The following is a 16,522-nucleotide window of genomic DNA, read 5'->3' as shown; positions in this document are numbered from 1 at the left end:
GAGCCACTGAAAAAACACAAACAACAAAATAAACTCAATGAAACAAAAAAAAAGCTATTGATTTCTGACTTTAATCTTAGAATTCGGCCTAGTCCTGAATTTTATCTTCGAATTCTGTCTTTAATCTCAGAATACTACTTTATTTTCAGAATTTTTAATGATTCTGGCTTTAATCTCAGAAATGGCCACTTAAGGAAACAGTAAAGGCTTTTGATTTCTGACTTTGATCTCAGAATTCGCACTTTAATATCAGAATTATGATTATTTTCGGAATTTTTACTTCAATCTAAAAATTCTTACTCTAATCCTGAGAATAAAGTCAGAATGATGAATAAATTTTTTTTGGACTGCCATTAGCCCAAACAATTGTTCTAACAAAATCAGCGAAATAGTGACCCCCTGTGGTCCAAGGAGGTAACTGCATCCTGCAGTGACATCACTGCGTCCTCCGTTGCTAGGTTATTCTCGTAAGCAACATCTCCTGTTTCTGAGACACACCCTGTTAAACATCTACATTAATCTTAAGGTACTCTACTATTTCTTTGTGAATTATTATTTTTTTAATCATAAGGACATGTTTAGCTGGAGTTTGACCGTCTTGGGCGTTGTCGTCACCGGTTCACGTCGTCGAAATCGATAATTGCAGCCAGGTTAGCTAACTAAAACGGAGGCTGTGTATGCTAGCTATAGCAGCTTCAGCTAACTCTGATGCATAACTTGGCTGTAAAGCTGTAACGACAGTCGGATGAGACTGCATCCCTAACCGAATGATGGCCGCCCAGCCTCTGCAGCAATCCCAGGAGGATTCAGCAACCTGCTAACGGAGCAAATGCTGATGACTGGCTGTTTCCTGCTACTGATTTGCAGGTACCTGGCGACTGTAACCCAAAACTGCTCCTCAAATGATGTAATAAAGCTATTATAATGTATTTGTTTGTATATGTTGATGAACTCTGACCATATTTGTTTACATGTTTTGAAGGCACCATGGCTGGGAAGGTGAAGTGGGTGACAGACATAGAGAAATCAGTGCTCATCAATAACTTTGAAAAAAGGGAATGGGTCCAAGTGACTGAAAACGGGGACTGGAATTTCTACTGGTAGGTTCTTCAACCATAGAGCAAATTAATCTGAAAGATCAGGTTGGATTAATCTGAAAGATCAGGTTGGAATGAATATATATATATATATATATATATATATATATATATATATATATATATATATATATATATATACACATATATATACACACATATATATGTATACATATAAACTTTTATTTAACCAGGAAAAAATTCCCATTGAGATAAAAAAACAGTTTTAAGAGGCAGCAAAGTTACATAAGAAACATAGATGCATTAAAATAAATGACAGGTACATAAAAAAAAAAAAACATATCACGTAAAACAATTACAGATCATTGAGGCTGCTTCAAATTCTTTTACTTTCAACTTAATAGCATTTAAAGATAAAAACTCAGTCAACTTGTCATAAAACACTGGACAGATGGACACAGTATTCAAGGTGAGACAGTCAGTAGGAAAGTTCAAAACGTTTGTTAATATAAAAATATAAACAAACAGAAAATAAAGTGGAGCTGCTAGGATCTGCAACTCTCTGATGCTGCACGAGAGGGGCGGGGAATCGCCCAATCTCAAGACACTCTCAAGACACTGAGGTTCAACAGTGTCTTGAGATCCTCTACGCCTGGAAAGGGGCGCAATCAGTGGCGGATCTAGACTTTTATCCTTGGGATAGCAAGGGGGTGGCCGAGTGTATTTTAGGGGGGCAATGGTTTATACTTAAAAATAACAAAGTTTATGCACTAGCGTTAATGTCGCAGCAGAAAACACCAACCGTCTGTAAGCAATCGAGTGCTGTATACCTGTTCATGTCAAGTTTAAATTATTATTCACTATCATTTATTTCTACATGGACTTACAGATGTTGGTCCTGTCTTATGTTCTTCTTTGACATGTCATGAGTAATGACTTATCATTCTTATGTTATACTCTATATGTACACACACACACACACACTTCTTTCAACATCAAACTTCCAGGGGCTACAGATGAAAGCCAACTAGTCTGTGGTTATCTTTGGTGCATAATTTACAAGTTAATTAAGGCTTATTGACCTTTCTTATATAAACCTTGTAAGCAGTAATTTGCAATCATATTTAAGTAGCCACATACTAAGCAGACAAAAGGTGCAATTTTGAGTACAATTTGTAGTTTATTTATGCACAAAATTAATATGGTGCATTCTTCAATTCTCTGATAACAGAAACACAGATCAAAGATCCCACTCACCCAGCATACAAACTGTTTTCCCTACTACAATCAGGGAAGCACATCTTCAGGCTCTGGTTGCTCTGGGTCTGGGTCGTCGTCCTGCTCAGAAGCCTCAGAGCCTTCCTCAGAAGGAACTATATTGTGAAACAATATTAACAATGAAAATAATATAAATAAATAATGTTAATGTACTGACTGAACTTGGCATGTCTGACTTGCTCTGACCTGATGATGGTGGGCTGTGTTGTGCCTGACACTCCTCGGTAATGGTTCCAGCTTGGGACCTGTCATCATCTCGGTCCACTCTCACACCTACATAGTAGAAAAATATTTATTTAATAGTATGATCAAAATAAACAACCATTGTCTAAAACTGAACATACAACAATAACCAACATTCATAATACTGTTTAACATAACTTAAAATGACTGAACTGAACATCTGAAATAATGTTAAATATAATTTAAAATAACTGAACATGTGACTGCTTCTCTATGTTCAACATTGGCGATGATGACAGGCTGGATTCTGCCGGACTTTCCTGACTAGTCCCAGGATGAGGGCTGCCGGGGCTGCTGATCTGTTCTAAGCCTGATCTGTTTCTCTTAAAGTAGTTATAAATCGTGCCTCCCTGTCTTTTCATTCTCAACCGGGAAAAAAAACGTTTTATTACTTATCAAAGCAAAATGCAACATTTCGTGTCCAAAATGATGCACAAGGAAATTAATGAATACAGACTACATTTTTACAGCCTAGAAATATCAGAACACAACAATAAGACATGTCTAGTGACTGCAATCTATCCATTCAATTAAGGTTTCAGCCTGCCATAACTTTACTGGCTAACTACATCGGTCGTGAATTATCTACGACTAGTAATGCCCTTCATGACATGGGCAAACGGTTCTGATCAAAGATATTGCTGGTTTCATAATTCAGAAGGTTCTAGACACGGACATTAAAAAAATGAAATAGTTTCCGTTCTCGTCAGCAGTATTTTCAGCAGACGTGGGCATGAAATCACAGAAATTGACACTGAAACGCATCAATATCACCCACCTGCACCTGTCTGTTTACAGCCAGGCTAGCTTCTAGCCGCCCTTCGTGAAAACAAGGGCTTCTCCTTATCATTCTGATTTATGAAACGGACATCAATTGAACAGAGGATGATCCTCATTGACTGAACTTATCAAATTGAGCTTCTTTTATGAATATAATCTGTGCTCCGTGCAGCCTACTCACCGATATGCGTCAGTCGGTCCAAACGAGAATAAAATCCATCTCGAGAGCGTGCAGCCTTTTCCCAAAGAATGTTGTTTGTTAACTAATGTTATGCTTGTTGCACTAGGTGGCTCCACAGCCGCTTTAGTTCTTCTTCTTTCACCCTAGATTCACGACTGGAAAGGGGCTGCATAGCGCTTGCTGCATTGCGCCATCTACTGTACAGGAAGAACATCGCAGTCAAAGACTTCAAACGTGCAACTGTTTTAGCGGTGCCGTCAATCAGCTGGGGTGGCAGTTGGGGTAGCCAATCAGATTTCGGGGGAGTCAATTGCTCCCGTAGCCACCCCTATAGATCCGCCCCTGGGCGCAATCCAGGCGTAGAGGACTTGCAGGAAGCCGATCCTGGACAGGGATTCAGAACAGGCAGGAACAGACAGAACAGTCAGGATCCAGGCTTCCAGGCAGGTTCAGAGTCCAGAAGCGTGACCAGGTGGACACGCACAGGAGCAGACAGAATCAGGTGCAGACGCGCAGGCTCAGTGGAAGAGGGTAGCCGTGACAGGAGGTGGAAGCAGAACTTAAGCAGGACCTTTAAACTACTCTCCACCTTGGAGCCAGGCTTACTGGAATAAAAACTGAACCTTCAAGCGTAAAGAGCCAAAAACCCAGAGGAATCAGCAGGGAAGGAACAGTTGACGAGCAGGAGACGAAACAAACACAAAACCCTCTTTCCTCTGGCCTCCAGGATCCAGCACATGAACCTTAGAATACTTGAACTGAACAGAAAACATCTAATGATCTGACCATGATAGCTGGAACTGAGCCCAATATAAGGGAAACTGGCAGGTGGATGAGATGAATGATAATTAGGAGCTGGAAAGAGTGAAGCAGGTGAAAGGCATGAGTAATTAAGGCCAGCTATCACAGCAGATCATGACACAACTTCCGGTTTCTTTGTAAAAAAATTCTACACAGAATAAGCTGCGCAGCTAAAGGCTTCCTTCCCTAGTTCTGTGTGGGTAAAATAAACAGTGAGCAACAGCTAATGGTTGGATCTCAGGGCATAAGAAGCCAGGCTTTTCTGTGTAAGTAAGGTACAAATATAAGAGGGCAGTAATCCAAGAAGGGCCTTGTAAATAAAAGTGTACCAATGACACTGCCTTCTTTTAGAGAGGGAAGGCCATCCCACCTGAGAGTACAGGTCACAGGGATGTTATGGCTCTACAGTTTGTGATGAACCTTAATAAAACATGGTAAACAGAGTCCCACATTTGAAAAAACGTCACCATAATCTAAGAATGTGGCAGAGATAAGGCACTTTTTTACTCCAAAAGAAAAGAAGAAGCCTAGTTTAACTTTTAATTTCTTAACAAGTTTATCAATAAAAGGTATATAACAAATACAGGAAAAAAAAGATAGTAGCTTTCCTTCCGAACAGGAAAATCAAGAGCACATACCTCTAAAGGTTAGGAAATTAATACAAGAAATTAACTTCTCTTAACTTTCCTGCATCAAAAATGGGTCAGCCATTCTCTGACTACATGTAAGCTGATTTGATCGCCTTTGTTTTCATTATTTTTGAAACTCTGAAAGTAGAAGGCTGCTTACACATTTTGCTATAAACTACACAAGCGGAAACCTATACTCAGAGGAAATTAATTTGAAACTATATTGCATTAGTAATAGGGACAAATTAATAAAATCTTTATGTAGAAGTGATGAACGCATTACTATTAAAGCTATACATTTTTTTATTTATAAATTCAATCTGTGATTTGGGGATTTATATTTAGATATTATGATTGGTTTGATGAGGAAATGTTTGATTGTGAAGCAGTTTATATTTTTGAACCTGACTTCCTGAGATCACATTCAAATTCATGTGTTCCAACATGCAGGATGAGCATCCAGACCATCAGGAATGTGTTCAGCGTGGACACCGGCTACAGGCTCTCAGATGAACAGTTAGTGAATCACTTTCCCAACCACTACGAGCTGACCCGGAAGGACCTGATGATCAAGAACATCAAGCGGTACCGCAAGGAGCTGGAAAAGGAAGGCAGTCCGCTTGCAGAGAAGGACGAGAATGGGAAATACATTTATCTGGGTCCGCTTCCTAGCAGGTTGATTTATGTACAGTAGATGTTGATAATTATGTGACCAGTGCTGATGTGCGTTTTTTTTTAATTCCTCGTGCAGATTTTGTTCCTGTGACGTTCATGCTCCCTGCGGATTATAATTTGTTTGTGGAGGAGTTTCGCAAGAATCCCTCCAGCACCTGGATCATGAAGCCCTGTGGTAAAGCCCAGGGGAAAGGCATCTTCCTCATCAACAAGCTGTCGCAGATTAAAAAGTGGTCACGAGACAGCCGCACCTCCACGTAAGACCAAAAAAAAACACGTTCTCCTCGAACTACGAGGGAAAGTGTTATTATGAAGTTCTTTGTGGATGTTGCTGCTGATGCTCAGCTTCATTCTGCCTCCAGGTTTGTTGCAGCATCCAGCGGGAAAGAAGCTTATGTCATCTCTCTGTACATCGACAATCCTCTGCTGATAGGAGGGAAGAAATTTGACTTGCGGCTTTATGTTCTGGTAACGACATATCGGCCTCTAAAGTGCTACATGTAAGCATCCTGTTTGTGCATGGAATATTCACCAGGAAATGACGATCCATTTAATAGATGATAGTTCAGCATTAGAATAAATTAATCATGCTGTAAGCCCTGTAGCTGTGTCTCTTATCTCGTGTTTTTCTGTAAGGTACAAGTTGGGCTTCTGCCGGTTCTGCACAGTGAAGTACACCCCCAGCACCAGTGAGCTGGACAACATGTTTGTGCACCTCACTAATGTGGCCATCCAAAAACACGGGGTGAGTTTTCATCACAGAAACATTTTAGAAGACTGAAACTTTAATGAACTCAGGAGAAGTGCAGAAGTTAGACTCTGATATATTCAAAATAGGAGTAATGTTGCTTTAACTTAACGCTATTGGAGGTATTTCGTTGTCTTAATAGTGTTAAAGTTCCACAAAAATGATCTAACGTAGCAGTTATAGAAAGAACTAAAGTAAGTACACCCCTTAATTTGATTGCTTTTGAACCAAATCATCATCCTCCCACCTCTGTGCTTAAAAGTTTATTGGATGTGATACTTTTGATTAGTGTCCCTTGATTCAATCAGATAGACTCCTTCCATTTGTTCGCTAATACTAGATGGGGCAGTATCTAAGCACAGGGTTTCTGCGGGTCATTAAAAGTCATTAAATTATTATGTTTTAAATTAAGGCCTTAATTGGCATTAAAATTCATTAAATGTGATTATCATGGCATTTAAAATGCTTTATATATAAAAAAAAAAAAAATTGTCAAATATATCAGATTTAACTGGTTCCACGTGTTTGCGTGAAACTGCTCCTGGTTGATCCTAAAGCCGTATGTGCGGAACAGAAGCTCGAGGCACAGAAAAAGATAGAGAATGGGAAAATGCAAATTTTAACGTAAGTGACTGGAAAACAAGAAATTTGGGACATGGCTGCAGCCTGTTGATGGTAAAGATATATGAGAGTAATGGGAACTTATTGATGACATTAAAATTATTTCTAGGAGCATTAAATTAGAGTTCCTCCTTCCTGTATAAACGCAACCCGACCAAACAAAACATGTTAGTTCCACGGCTTTCTGGTTCTCTTCTCATTAATGTACATTAGCATGCCAACTTAGGCTTGTAGAAATAGAGGTAGATTTTTTTGTTTTTGTTTTACTTTATGCAATTTCTCTTGAGGTTATTTTAGTTGGACAATCCTCTCCTACCAAAAACAGCAATTTTATTTTGTGGTTTGTGTAATAGGCAGTAAAAATTGCTTTAATGAACGCAGGTGGTGATGGGATCTAATTCTTAGAGATAAGAAGCAGAGATAAGAAACTCAGTTTTCCCATTACAAAAACCACATAAACTACTTCTTGGTCATTTTTTTCCTTACAGGATGATTACAACCATGTTCATGGAGGAAAGTGGACCGTCAGTAATCTTCGCTTGTACTTGGAGAGCACCCGAGGGAAGGAGGTGACTAACCGACTGTTTGACCAGATCCACTGGATCCTGGTTCAGTCACTGAAAGCCGTTGCAGTAAGTTTATGAATGAATGAGCTACAGTTGCTTTTTTCATTTTATGTTTCCTCTATTTCATTTTCATTTTCTTTACTGGGTGTACTTGATTGATGCTGTTTTTTCTTAATATACTGATTATTTTGAAATCAGTCCGATCAAACCCTGATATGTGCTGCTGCTTTTTTAAAAAAGGTCCTCTTTATAGTCCAATATTGCTTTCATTTCTCTCTTTACATGACAAGAATGACCGATATACGAGTCACAGTTTAAATACATGTATTAACAACATTAATTGTTAAAACATTAACAATTGAGTGGCAATGTATTCGCTTCTCGTAATCTGCAGCCATGGTGACTAAATGCACATTTAAATAATCAAAAACATAAACGTATTGAGTGACACCAATACAAGAAAAAACTGTTATCTCTGCTGGGGTCCAGCTGTCAAGAGGCGGGGTACACCCTGGTCGCCAGTCTGTTGCAGGGCAACACAAAGACACAACCATTCACACAAACACTCACAACTAAGGAGAATTTACAGAGACCAAATAACCAAACAGTCATGTTTTTTGACTGTGGGAAGCCGGAGTACCCGGAGAGAACCCACGCATGCACAGGGAGAACATGCAGAAAGACCCTCGGCCGGGACTCGAACCCGAAACCTTCTTTCTGCAAGGCAGCAGTGCCACCCACTTCTCTAAAATTTAACCACAAAATTTCAGCTGGTTGCTCTACTCGTCTAGCTCTGCTTGAAATGCACATATTTAACAATAACAGCTGATTTCTTAAATGTTTCTATACCTTAAAAAGTCTTGAAATTTTCTCCTCAAAATGTAATTATGCAAACGTATTCACAGCTCTTCTGCTTTTTCACTTGGTCACATTGCAACCCCAAACATCAAAGTAAATTATAATAAATTTTAAACTGTTGTAAAGCTTCTAAAACACATTAAATTGAGCTTATTTGGTAACATTTACAAAAAATTCTGTAAATAAAAGCTTCTTTATGCTGCTGTAGTTTAAATGAGCTGCATATAAATCGACCTCATAATCTGAAAGCATGCTTTTTTCTTACACCTTAAATAATATATGCTTTATAACATTAAATCCCAATGAAGTTTGTGGTTTGAGTGTTGCAAGGCGTAAATATTTATCACACGTTCTTGTGCTGCTGGGGAAGTATTGCACTCACTTATCCATGTTGTGTAATCAGCTTTCAGTGTGCTGAACTGGTTTACAAAATACTTCCCTGTATGCACATGTAGCAGATAGAAATGTGTAAACCCCCTGAAATATTACACCACTAAAAACGTCCTGAAAGCAAAATATGTGCCGACATTTGCAGAAGGGGATGTTTTTTTTTAATATATATATATATATATATATATATATATAACTTTAAACCTGCATGTGTAGAAGAGAAATGGAGGATTGATTTCAGGACAGCACCTGTAGGTCTTTGTATCGTTTTTATCCCACAGGACACTTAGTGTAATGCACACTTCCTTTTTCACCTAAGCGTTCTTACCCACTTCCTCTCAAATCACCAGCTGCTAAGTTTTTTGATGTATTTATGCTTTATTATTTGCTAATAACCCCCCTGATAAATAAATCAAAAATTCATCTTTCTGATTCACTCTGTTTTTCTTCTCTGTTAGCCTGTGATGAACAATGACAAGCACTGTTTTGAGTGTTATGGGTATGACATCATCATCGACGACAAGCTGAAGCCGTGGCTCATCGAGGTGAGTCATGTCTCCAAGCAGGTCACACTATAATGTGTTCACCCTGTAATCCCCAGACTATTTTTTTTGTTTAATGAGTCATTTTGGAGATCCTCTCTCTCTCCTTACCACTGTTACTAAAAGGCCAGTATGATTTTGCCCAGTCTCTTAGTTATATTGTCACTCCTTTTCTGCTGCTTGTTGGTAATGAGTTCTAAATGGTCTGGGTTGTGTTTTTGTGTTTCTCCACCTGTGTGCTGCAGCAGAAAAATAGGCTCGAAATACACTGGAAACAGCTTGATATGTGTTCTTTTCCTTCTTCCTCGACTCGCGATGATTCATATTTACTGCACTCGTTTTGACAGCTGCTGGGTTTCTAGGCTGGGCCTGAGTTATTTCTGATCTGATCTATTTTCAGCGACAGAGTTGGTTGTAGGGCAAATTGTTCCTTCGTGAGGAACATGTTCCAAAAACTCAGTCAGTCTGATCATAAGTCCTAAAGCTTTTGTTGGGAGGTATGAAAGCAGCACTCAGTCACAAACAGTCACAAACTTGGATCTGGTTTCTACTGCTTTGTTCTGTAGTTTTTCACCACCTTTCACTTCTGTGTAGTTTCTTTCTAAGCAGAGCTCACTTCTGATGTGGTTTGCTATTTCAGAGTAACTTTGAAATTCCTTAGTTTGTAATATACAATACTTTGACCCCTACACCTGGGCTGAATCATGTTGCTTTTCCCCATGTTTTACATGATGTGGCGTTGGGTGCAGGAGTTTGCCCTAAAATCTAAGGGTTGACGGTTCAAGCTCTGGTTCTGGCTTTCAGTGTTGTTGTGTCCTTGGGCAAGACACTTCACCTGCTTTGCCTACTGATGGTGGTCAGAGGGACTGGTGGCGCCAGTGTACAGCAGCCTCGATTCTGTCTGTGAACACCAGGGCAGCTGTGGCTACAATGAATGGCTGAATGTAGTGTAAAGTGCTTTGAAGTCTCCTGACTTGAAAAAGCTCTATATAAGCACAGGCCACATTTCACATGATATTATTTTAGATAATAGGGAAATTGGGAAAACAACAACAAATTGTTTATCGTTTCCTTTAGCTTCTCATTTCTATATTTTAGATGAAAGAAAAAAAATCATCAAAATAAAATCCATTGATTTTGCAGAATAAACTGCTTGAGGAGAATGAGTGTGTGTTTAATTGTGTGTGTGGGAGATGGGGGCTCGTCCAGGATGCCATCCATGTAATAACTGCCACCACCGCCTGCTTTTAGGCAGTCTGTTTTTTTTTTTTTTTGTATTTTGTCTGTTGTCAGGTTTCTGTCATTTTTGTACATTTTTTTGTTATTTTTACCTTTGTTTTATCTTATTACAAGATTGAAGGTTGGGTTTTCTTTCCTTCTTATTCATTAACCGAATGATAAGATGTAAAATTTGTACATTTCAGCTTTTCAGCTCACATTTACTGGCACCCTAACGTTCTGTAAACCTTTAAAAGTTGTCTTAAAAAAACAGACTTTGAGTAACATACTTATTTTCTGTGAAATGTATGGAAAATACATATAACTAAGTATTTTCTGATAATTTATTTTATTTTATCAGGGTTTTAAAATGTGTGATTTCTTTTCTGTCTGATACACTTTAATTATCAGGTCATTTACAGACAAATTTGGTGTCCTCTACCAGAAAACTTGAAAAACTTATCATGATGAAGCAATTCTGCGCAATAATGATCCAAAACAAATGTGTTAATCGATACAGAAGATAGTGAGAGGGGTTTTGTGTTAATTAACGTATTAGTTTATTATAACATTAGATCATACCTTAATTAAACATAGCATCATGGTGCTTCTTTCCTTTTTCAGCCAAGTAAGAAATAAAAACAATTAACCGAAGGAGTTATGGACTGAACAGTTTCAGAGTAAGTGAGCAGGTGGTCAGTGTTTACTGCTTGCTTATTGACAGGCACATTAGTAGCCACATTTCCTTCCACATTCAGTGTAATGACAGGAAGAAACAAAACAGGTCCGGTTTAGAGCCTGTATTACATTATTGATCCCTTCCCATTAGCTGTGAAGTCATTCAGGATTATTTTTATTACCTAAATCTCCCTTCCTCTTCTTCACTATCAAACTTGTGGTTTATATGAATCCTTTAGGTTAACGCATCCCCGTCGCTGACCTCCAGCACAGCCAACGACCGCATACTGAAGTACAACCTGATCAATGACACGCTCAACATCGTCACACCAAACGGGGAGATCCCAGACTGCCGCTGGAATCGCACCCCGCCAAGAGAAGCTCTGGGGAACTATCAAGTCCTGTGAGTGACTTTAATACACATAACCTTCAGCTAACAAAAACACTTAAAGAGACCCTCATTGAAGATAAAAACTTACCATCTAGACTTCAGCTTTTATAGGTGGTGAAAATCCCCTTTACTAGCTTGGTGTGGTGTAATTTAAGGTTTAAAGACTGGAGTGTTTGGGTTTAAATTTGGCTTGAGGGGAAATTTAAATGGAAAAGGATGAACAGAAATGTTAACTAACCGTTTGAAGGCATGGTCACAGTAGATATTAAGGCTGTAGCTGCTAAAGCACTGCTTGTGGAAAATAAATACCAAAAACTTGATTGAATCATAATAAACTAGGATAAGGTTATTTTGACTTGCTGTGTGAACAAGCCAATCAGATGTAAGAATCTCTCTATAGGAGCCGCCCTAAAGTTTAACATTTAAGAAATTTCACGATGACACTTGTGCAAAAAATGCAAGACATTAATACATACAGAGTGAAATATTTATATTTTTTAATCAATTTAAAATTACAATTAACAGTTTGATTTGATCATTTAAAACACTTTTTTTAATTATTTAATTGCACATTTAATTATCAATTTAACGGTTGATTTAATTATTCATCGGAAGATATATTGCAGTTTTTATTTATTGCCTGGTATATTCACATTTATTTATTTCAAGCTTTATTTGTTTATTTATATATGTCCCTTTTAATCCTCCATACTAAAGATGCATATTGTAATAGTGGAAATGAACCCATTTTAGCAACAATAGGAAGATTGATGTTAAATAAAAGCTATTACATTTCTTATGAATACCATAGTAGCATTGTTTATTTTACACATAGTTGTCATACCTGAAAGGTCTCACATAGTATCATGCTTAGTTAATGTTGGATTTTAACTTTGTTAATAAAGCAGATGGTTTGGCAGAAATTTGCAATGCACTAATTCATATTATCTTATGTTATTATGTTTTATTTTTACAAATTTAGGCTAATGTGCTAATGAATAGATAAATCTAGTAAATATTGTGATTTTGCTCCGTTGGTATAGCGGAGAACTGTAGAGGACAAGTCTTTAATCCTTAGGAGTAACTTTTAGGACAAAGGTTGAGGCACGCACAAAAGGAAACATTAGCTTTGACCTGTTTTCTCTTCCTTTTGTCACTAAACCCTTTTGAGATTTATATGTACCATAATGTAAAATATAAACACATCTCTGAATTATAAATAAAATTTATTGAGTACATATTAGCTCAGAATTTCTCTTAGAACAAACCTGATTGTTTCCCTGTTTTTTCTTATCATTTTATGGTTGTGTGCTGCAGCTGTCAGTCTATATCACCATAATCAGTATAGGTGGTCATTAGCTGACTTGATTTGCAGGTTAACCAGTCAGACATTAAAGCATATTAATGATCCACAGAAATCATTTAAACCGTTGCACTGGATCACAGGAAGCTTAACAGTATTTGAATAAATGCTGAAATAATGACGTAGGAGCTCTTTTGTGGATAGTTTAGCATATTTTGAAATGTATCCAGGATTTTATCTGGTTAAGTATTTTTGTAATGTACAATAAATGAATAGAGGTGTGAAACCTGTTTAGGCTGGGCTATTTGTTTACACACTCCATGTCAAAGGGAACAAAGGTGGAAACCGGATCTCAGCCATGCTGTTTGTTTTTCACCAGGTATGATGAGGAGCAGGCCCAGAGCGAGAATGCTGAGCGTGACCTTCGGGGCCGCTCAGGTCAGCTGCTGGGTTCAAAGGGCACGAAGGGGACAGCTAGCGCCCGTTCCGCTGCAGCCACATGGAAATGAGGCTGTGCTACCGACTCGGAATGACTTCCTCTGCCTTACTGTGGGTTACAAACCTATTGCAAGAAAACAAGGACCACCCAGACCTTTTTATCCCAATCCAGCCTTCATTCCTCTGACTGTGGCACACTGTTGTTTAAATATGGAGTAATCAGCAGAGTTGAATCAGCTTCTGGACTGTGGTTGTTGGTAGGAAATATGTTCCTGATACTGCGGATCAGAATCCTGCTCTATGCATGACTGTCAATTAACTGCACCTGAACCTGATCTGCCAAAATTGGTGCTATCATAGAGGCTGATACTGAACATGAAAGAATATGCTTGAAAAAGGAGGTATTATGAATGCAAATGGTTTTAAAGGGAAATAGTTTATATGCAGAGTTAGAAATACTAAATGTTTATAGAGTCCAAAATGTTTTTTAAATGCTCATTACAAAGACTGTACTCAGTGCAGAATACTTTACACACTTTACTGTGTTTTTGTTTTTAAATTTCGAAATATTATTATTATTCTTTTTAATTTTGACCAAATAAATAGGCATTACATCACAACTCTTAAAACAATGTCTATTTAATTAGAATGTAAGTCATACATTATTAGGGATTTTCAACCAATTTAAACACTGCTGATGAATAAAAATCCAATTTTTAAAACTTAGTAGAATAGGGTGGAAATGATAATGGAAACCGTTTTATTTTGTTTCATTAGACAAACAGAACAGATGATATTTAATAGAATTTAACAGATGTGTATTACTTTTCAGGGGATGAGTCACAAAAGGTGCAAATCACCATGAAATGGGTAAATATTTTTAATTTGTGGCCAAAGGTAAAGATTTTTGGATCCAAACAAAAACCAAAATAAAGAGATTAAAGATTAAACTTAAATATTCACTTTGTGAGATAACTGTCAAAATGATTTAACTTTTGTGAAAAAATGGAAGAAACTTGCTTAAATGGATGAAGGAAGGTGTGCTATCTAATTTTAATTAAAGCTGGTCATTCCTATACATCATTTACTCTGCCTCGATTCCTTTTAATGTCTCCTGTTATAATGATGATGTATATAAACACAAAATGATTTTATAATTTTAATTTTATTATTTGAAAGCACCTCATCATTTTCTATTAAATCCTCTTTTTTATTGCCATGCAATGCTAAAGAACCCTAAAGCAATTGATTTGTGTATTTATGTTAATCCAAGGTTTATGGAAAACAACTTTTTATCATCCTGGTTTAAATGGGTTTTTTTTTCTTCCTTTTTTCGTCACACATTTCCTCACTGCTAGTAAAGCTGCTACTGTACCAAAGAGCAGCATAGAAAGTTTTAAAAACACCAGATGTACAAATTTGTGGATCAAATTCTGGCATGTGAATCTCTAACCGAAATCTCAACAGCATGCATGACCTGAGCTGCACATCCAGCTGTGTGGATAAATCTAGTGAGAGGCTGAGGGAAATTCTCATTTTTTAAGGAATTGGGTAAAGCCATTACTTGGTTCCCACTTGGGGTTTTTACTAATGTGATCAAAACCAAGGTAGCTTATAACACTACCTGTTTACAGTCACGAGCTGATTCTGGATGTGCCTTTTTTGACCGCCATAAGGATTTCAAGGTAAGGTTTAAAAAAAGAGGATTTTTGCTCAGCCTACAGTAAGGTTTCGCTGTAAGTTTTGCTTCATTCATGTTTCTCTGTTAAAGCTCTTTATTTTAAAAAAAGAACAAACTTAAATCATACATTGTATAACTTAATAATAGCTGTGGTCAAATTTAAGCTTGAGCGTAAGAGTTTCTATTTGCAGTAGTTAGTTGAGAAAAAAAGTTTCCTTTCTCTGAGAATAGTTGTACTGCTATCTTTGTATATATATATATATATATATATATATATATATATATATATATATATATATATATATATATATATATATATATATATATATATATATATATATGTAGAGTACATGTCTAAACAATGTTTTTTTTTCTAGGCATGTACATTTGAACATGTATTAAGTGAGCTCATCACTTCATTCCATTCCTAATTTGCATTGTTTTTTATCCTTTATGGAAGCTCTGACCTTATATTACCCCAACATTTTAGTGCTTTTCATGAATCTATGTAAAATTCTTACAGCCGTTCATCTTGACAGAATTTAATTGTACGGAAAAAGTTGCACACACTAGGTGATGAATGTTCACCCATATCGAAAGGCTAATTTAATGTTAGAATATATATTATATTTAACTTGGAATTATGTCAAGTTAATCTGATTTTAATTAAGAGAAGATTAACTGGTCCAATGATTGAATGCACCCCAACAAATACACCGATACGCATGTTTGGAACAAGATTTAGTTCTAGCATTAACTGCAATCGGATTAATACATTTAATCTTTATTTTTAGTAGTAAATCTAAGCCTCTAAAATGTTTGGAAAGAATCGCCCTAAAATGTTTTAAGGATGTTACGTCAGTAAAACGTCCTGTTAAACTTTGCGTTAAGCTGCAGTGACGTCAACTTCCCTAAAGATGTGAACATTTGCTTTCAAGATAAAAGCTTTTCACTTACACATCCCTCCAATGATGTTGAAAACTTATTATTATTTTGTAAAAAGATAACTCATACGTGCTCATACGGAGCACTGCTAATTTATACGACTTTGGGTAATTTAGTTAGTTCGTTTTTAGATATTTTAGCCTTCATTTTGACAGAGCAGCTATACTTAACCGGCTCTTTTTAATCTTTAACATCGGACTGTAATCAATCGTATAGTTTTTCGTTTTGTTAATGAGTAATATCTACATTTGTAAACTGGTTTTCTGGTTTTTGAAGTGGCTGTCCTTCCGATAGTGCTGCCTAAAGATATATAAATATTGGCCTTATTTTGAAAATCTCACCGGATATAGAGTGGTAATGGCGTCCGAATAAAGATATATAAATATTGGCCTTATTTTGAAAATCTCACCGGATATAGAGTGGTAATGGCGTCCGAATAAAGATATATAAATATTGGCCTTATTTTGAAAATCTCACCGGATATAGAGTGGTAATGGC

The 16,522-nt window shown here is 37.0% G+C and overlaps 1 protein-coding gene and 1 long non-coding RNA gene across 2 annotated transcripts; one reads left to right on the top strand and one right to left on the bottom strand.

Moving 5' to 3' along the window:
* Nucleotides 1-416: 416 nt before the first annotated feature.
* On the top strand, nucleotides 417-14,481 carry ttll1 (tubulin tyrosine ligase-like family, member 1). The gene is made up of 10 exons (XM_038294164.1): nucleotides 417-867; nucleotides 983-1,100; nucleotides 5,421-5,629; nucleotides 5,722-5,902; nucleotides 6,008-6,145; nucleotides 6,282-6,390; nucleotides 7,503-7,646; nucleotides 9,287-9,373; nucleotides 11,506-11,669; nucleotides 13,340-14,481. Exons 2-10 carry the CDS (start codon nucleotides 988-990, stop codon nucleotides 13,467-13,469), a joined length of 1,275 nt encoding a protein of 424 aa, XP_038150092.1. The 5' UTR covers nucleotides 417-867; nucleotides 983-987; the 3' UTR covers nucleotides 13,470-14,481.
* LOC119789326 lies at nucleotides 2,283-3,668 on the bottom strand. Its single transcript, XR_005281569.1, has 3 exons — nucleotides 3,541-3,668; nucleotides 2,523-2,609; nucleotides 2,283-2,431 (listed from the first exon to the last, which is right to left on the bottom strand). It is a non-coding gene; the product is annotated as an uncharacterized LOC119789326 (long non-coding RNA).
* Nucleotides 14,482-16,522: the final 2,041 nt, after the last annotated feature.

Source organism: Cyprinodon tularosa, unplaced genomic scaffold (assembly GCF_016077235.1).
Source record: "Cyprinodon tularosa strain WSP-4 unplaced genomic scaffold, ASM1607723v1 ctg336, whole genome shotgun sequence".
Classification (NCBI taxonomy): Eukaryota; Metazoa; Chordata; class Actinopteri; order Cyprinodontiformes; family Cyprinodontidae; genus Cyprinodon; species Cyprinodon tularosa.
This window is presented reverse-complemented; position numbering and strand designations above follow the sequence as displayed.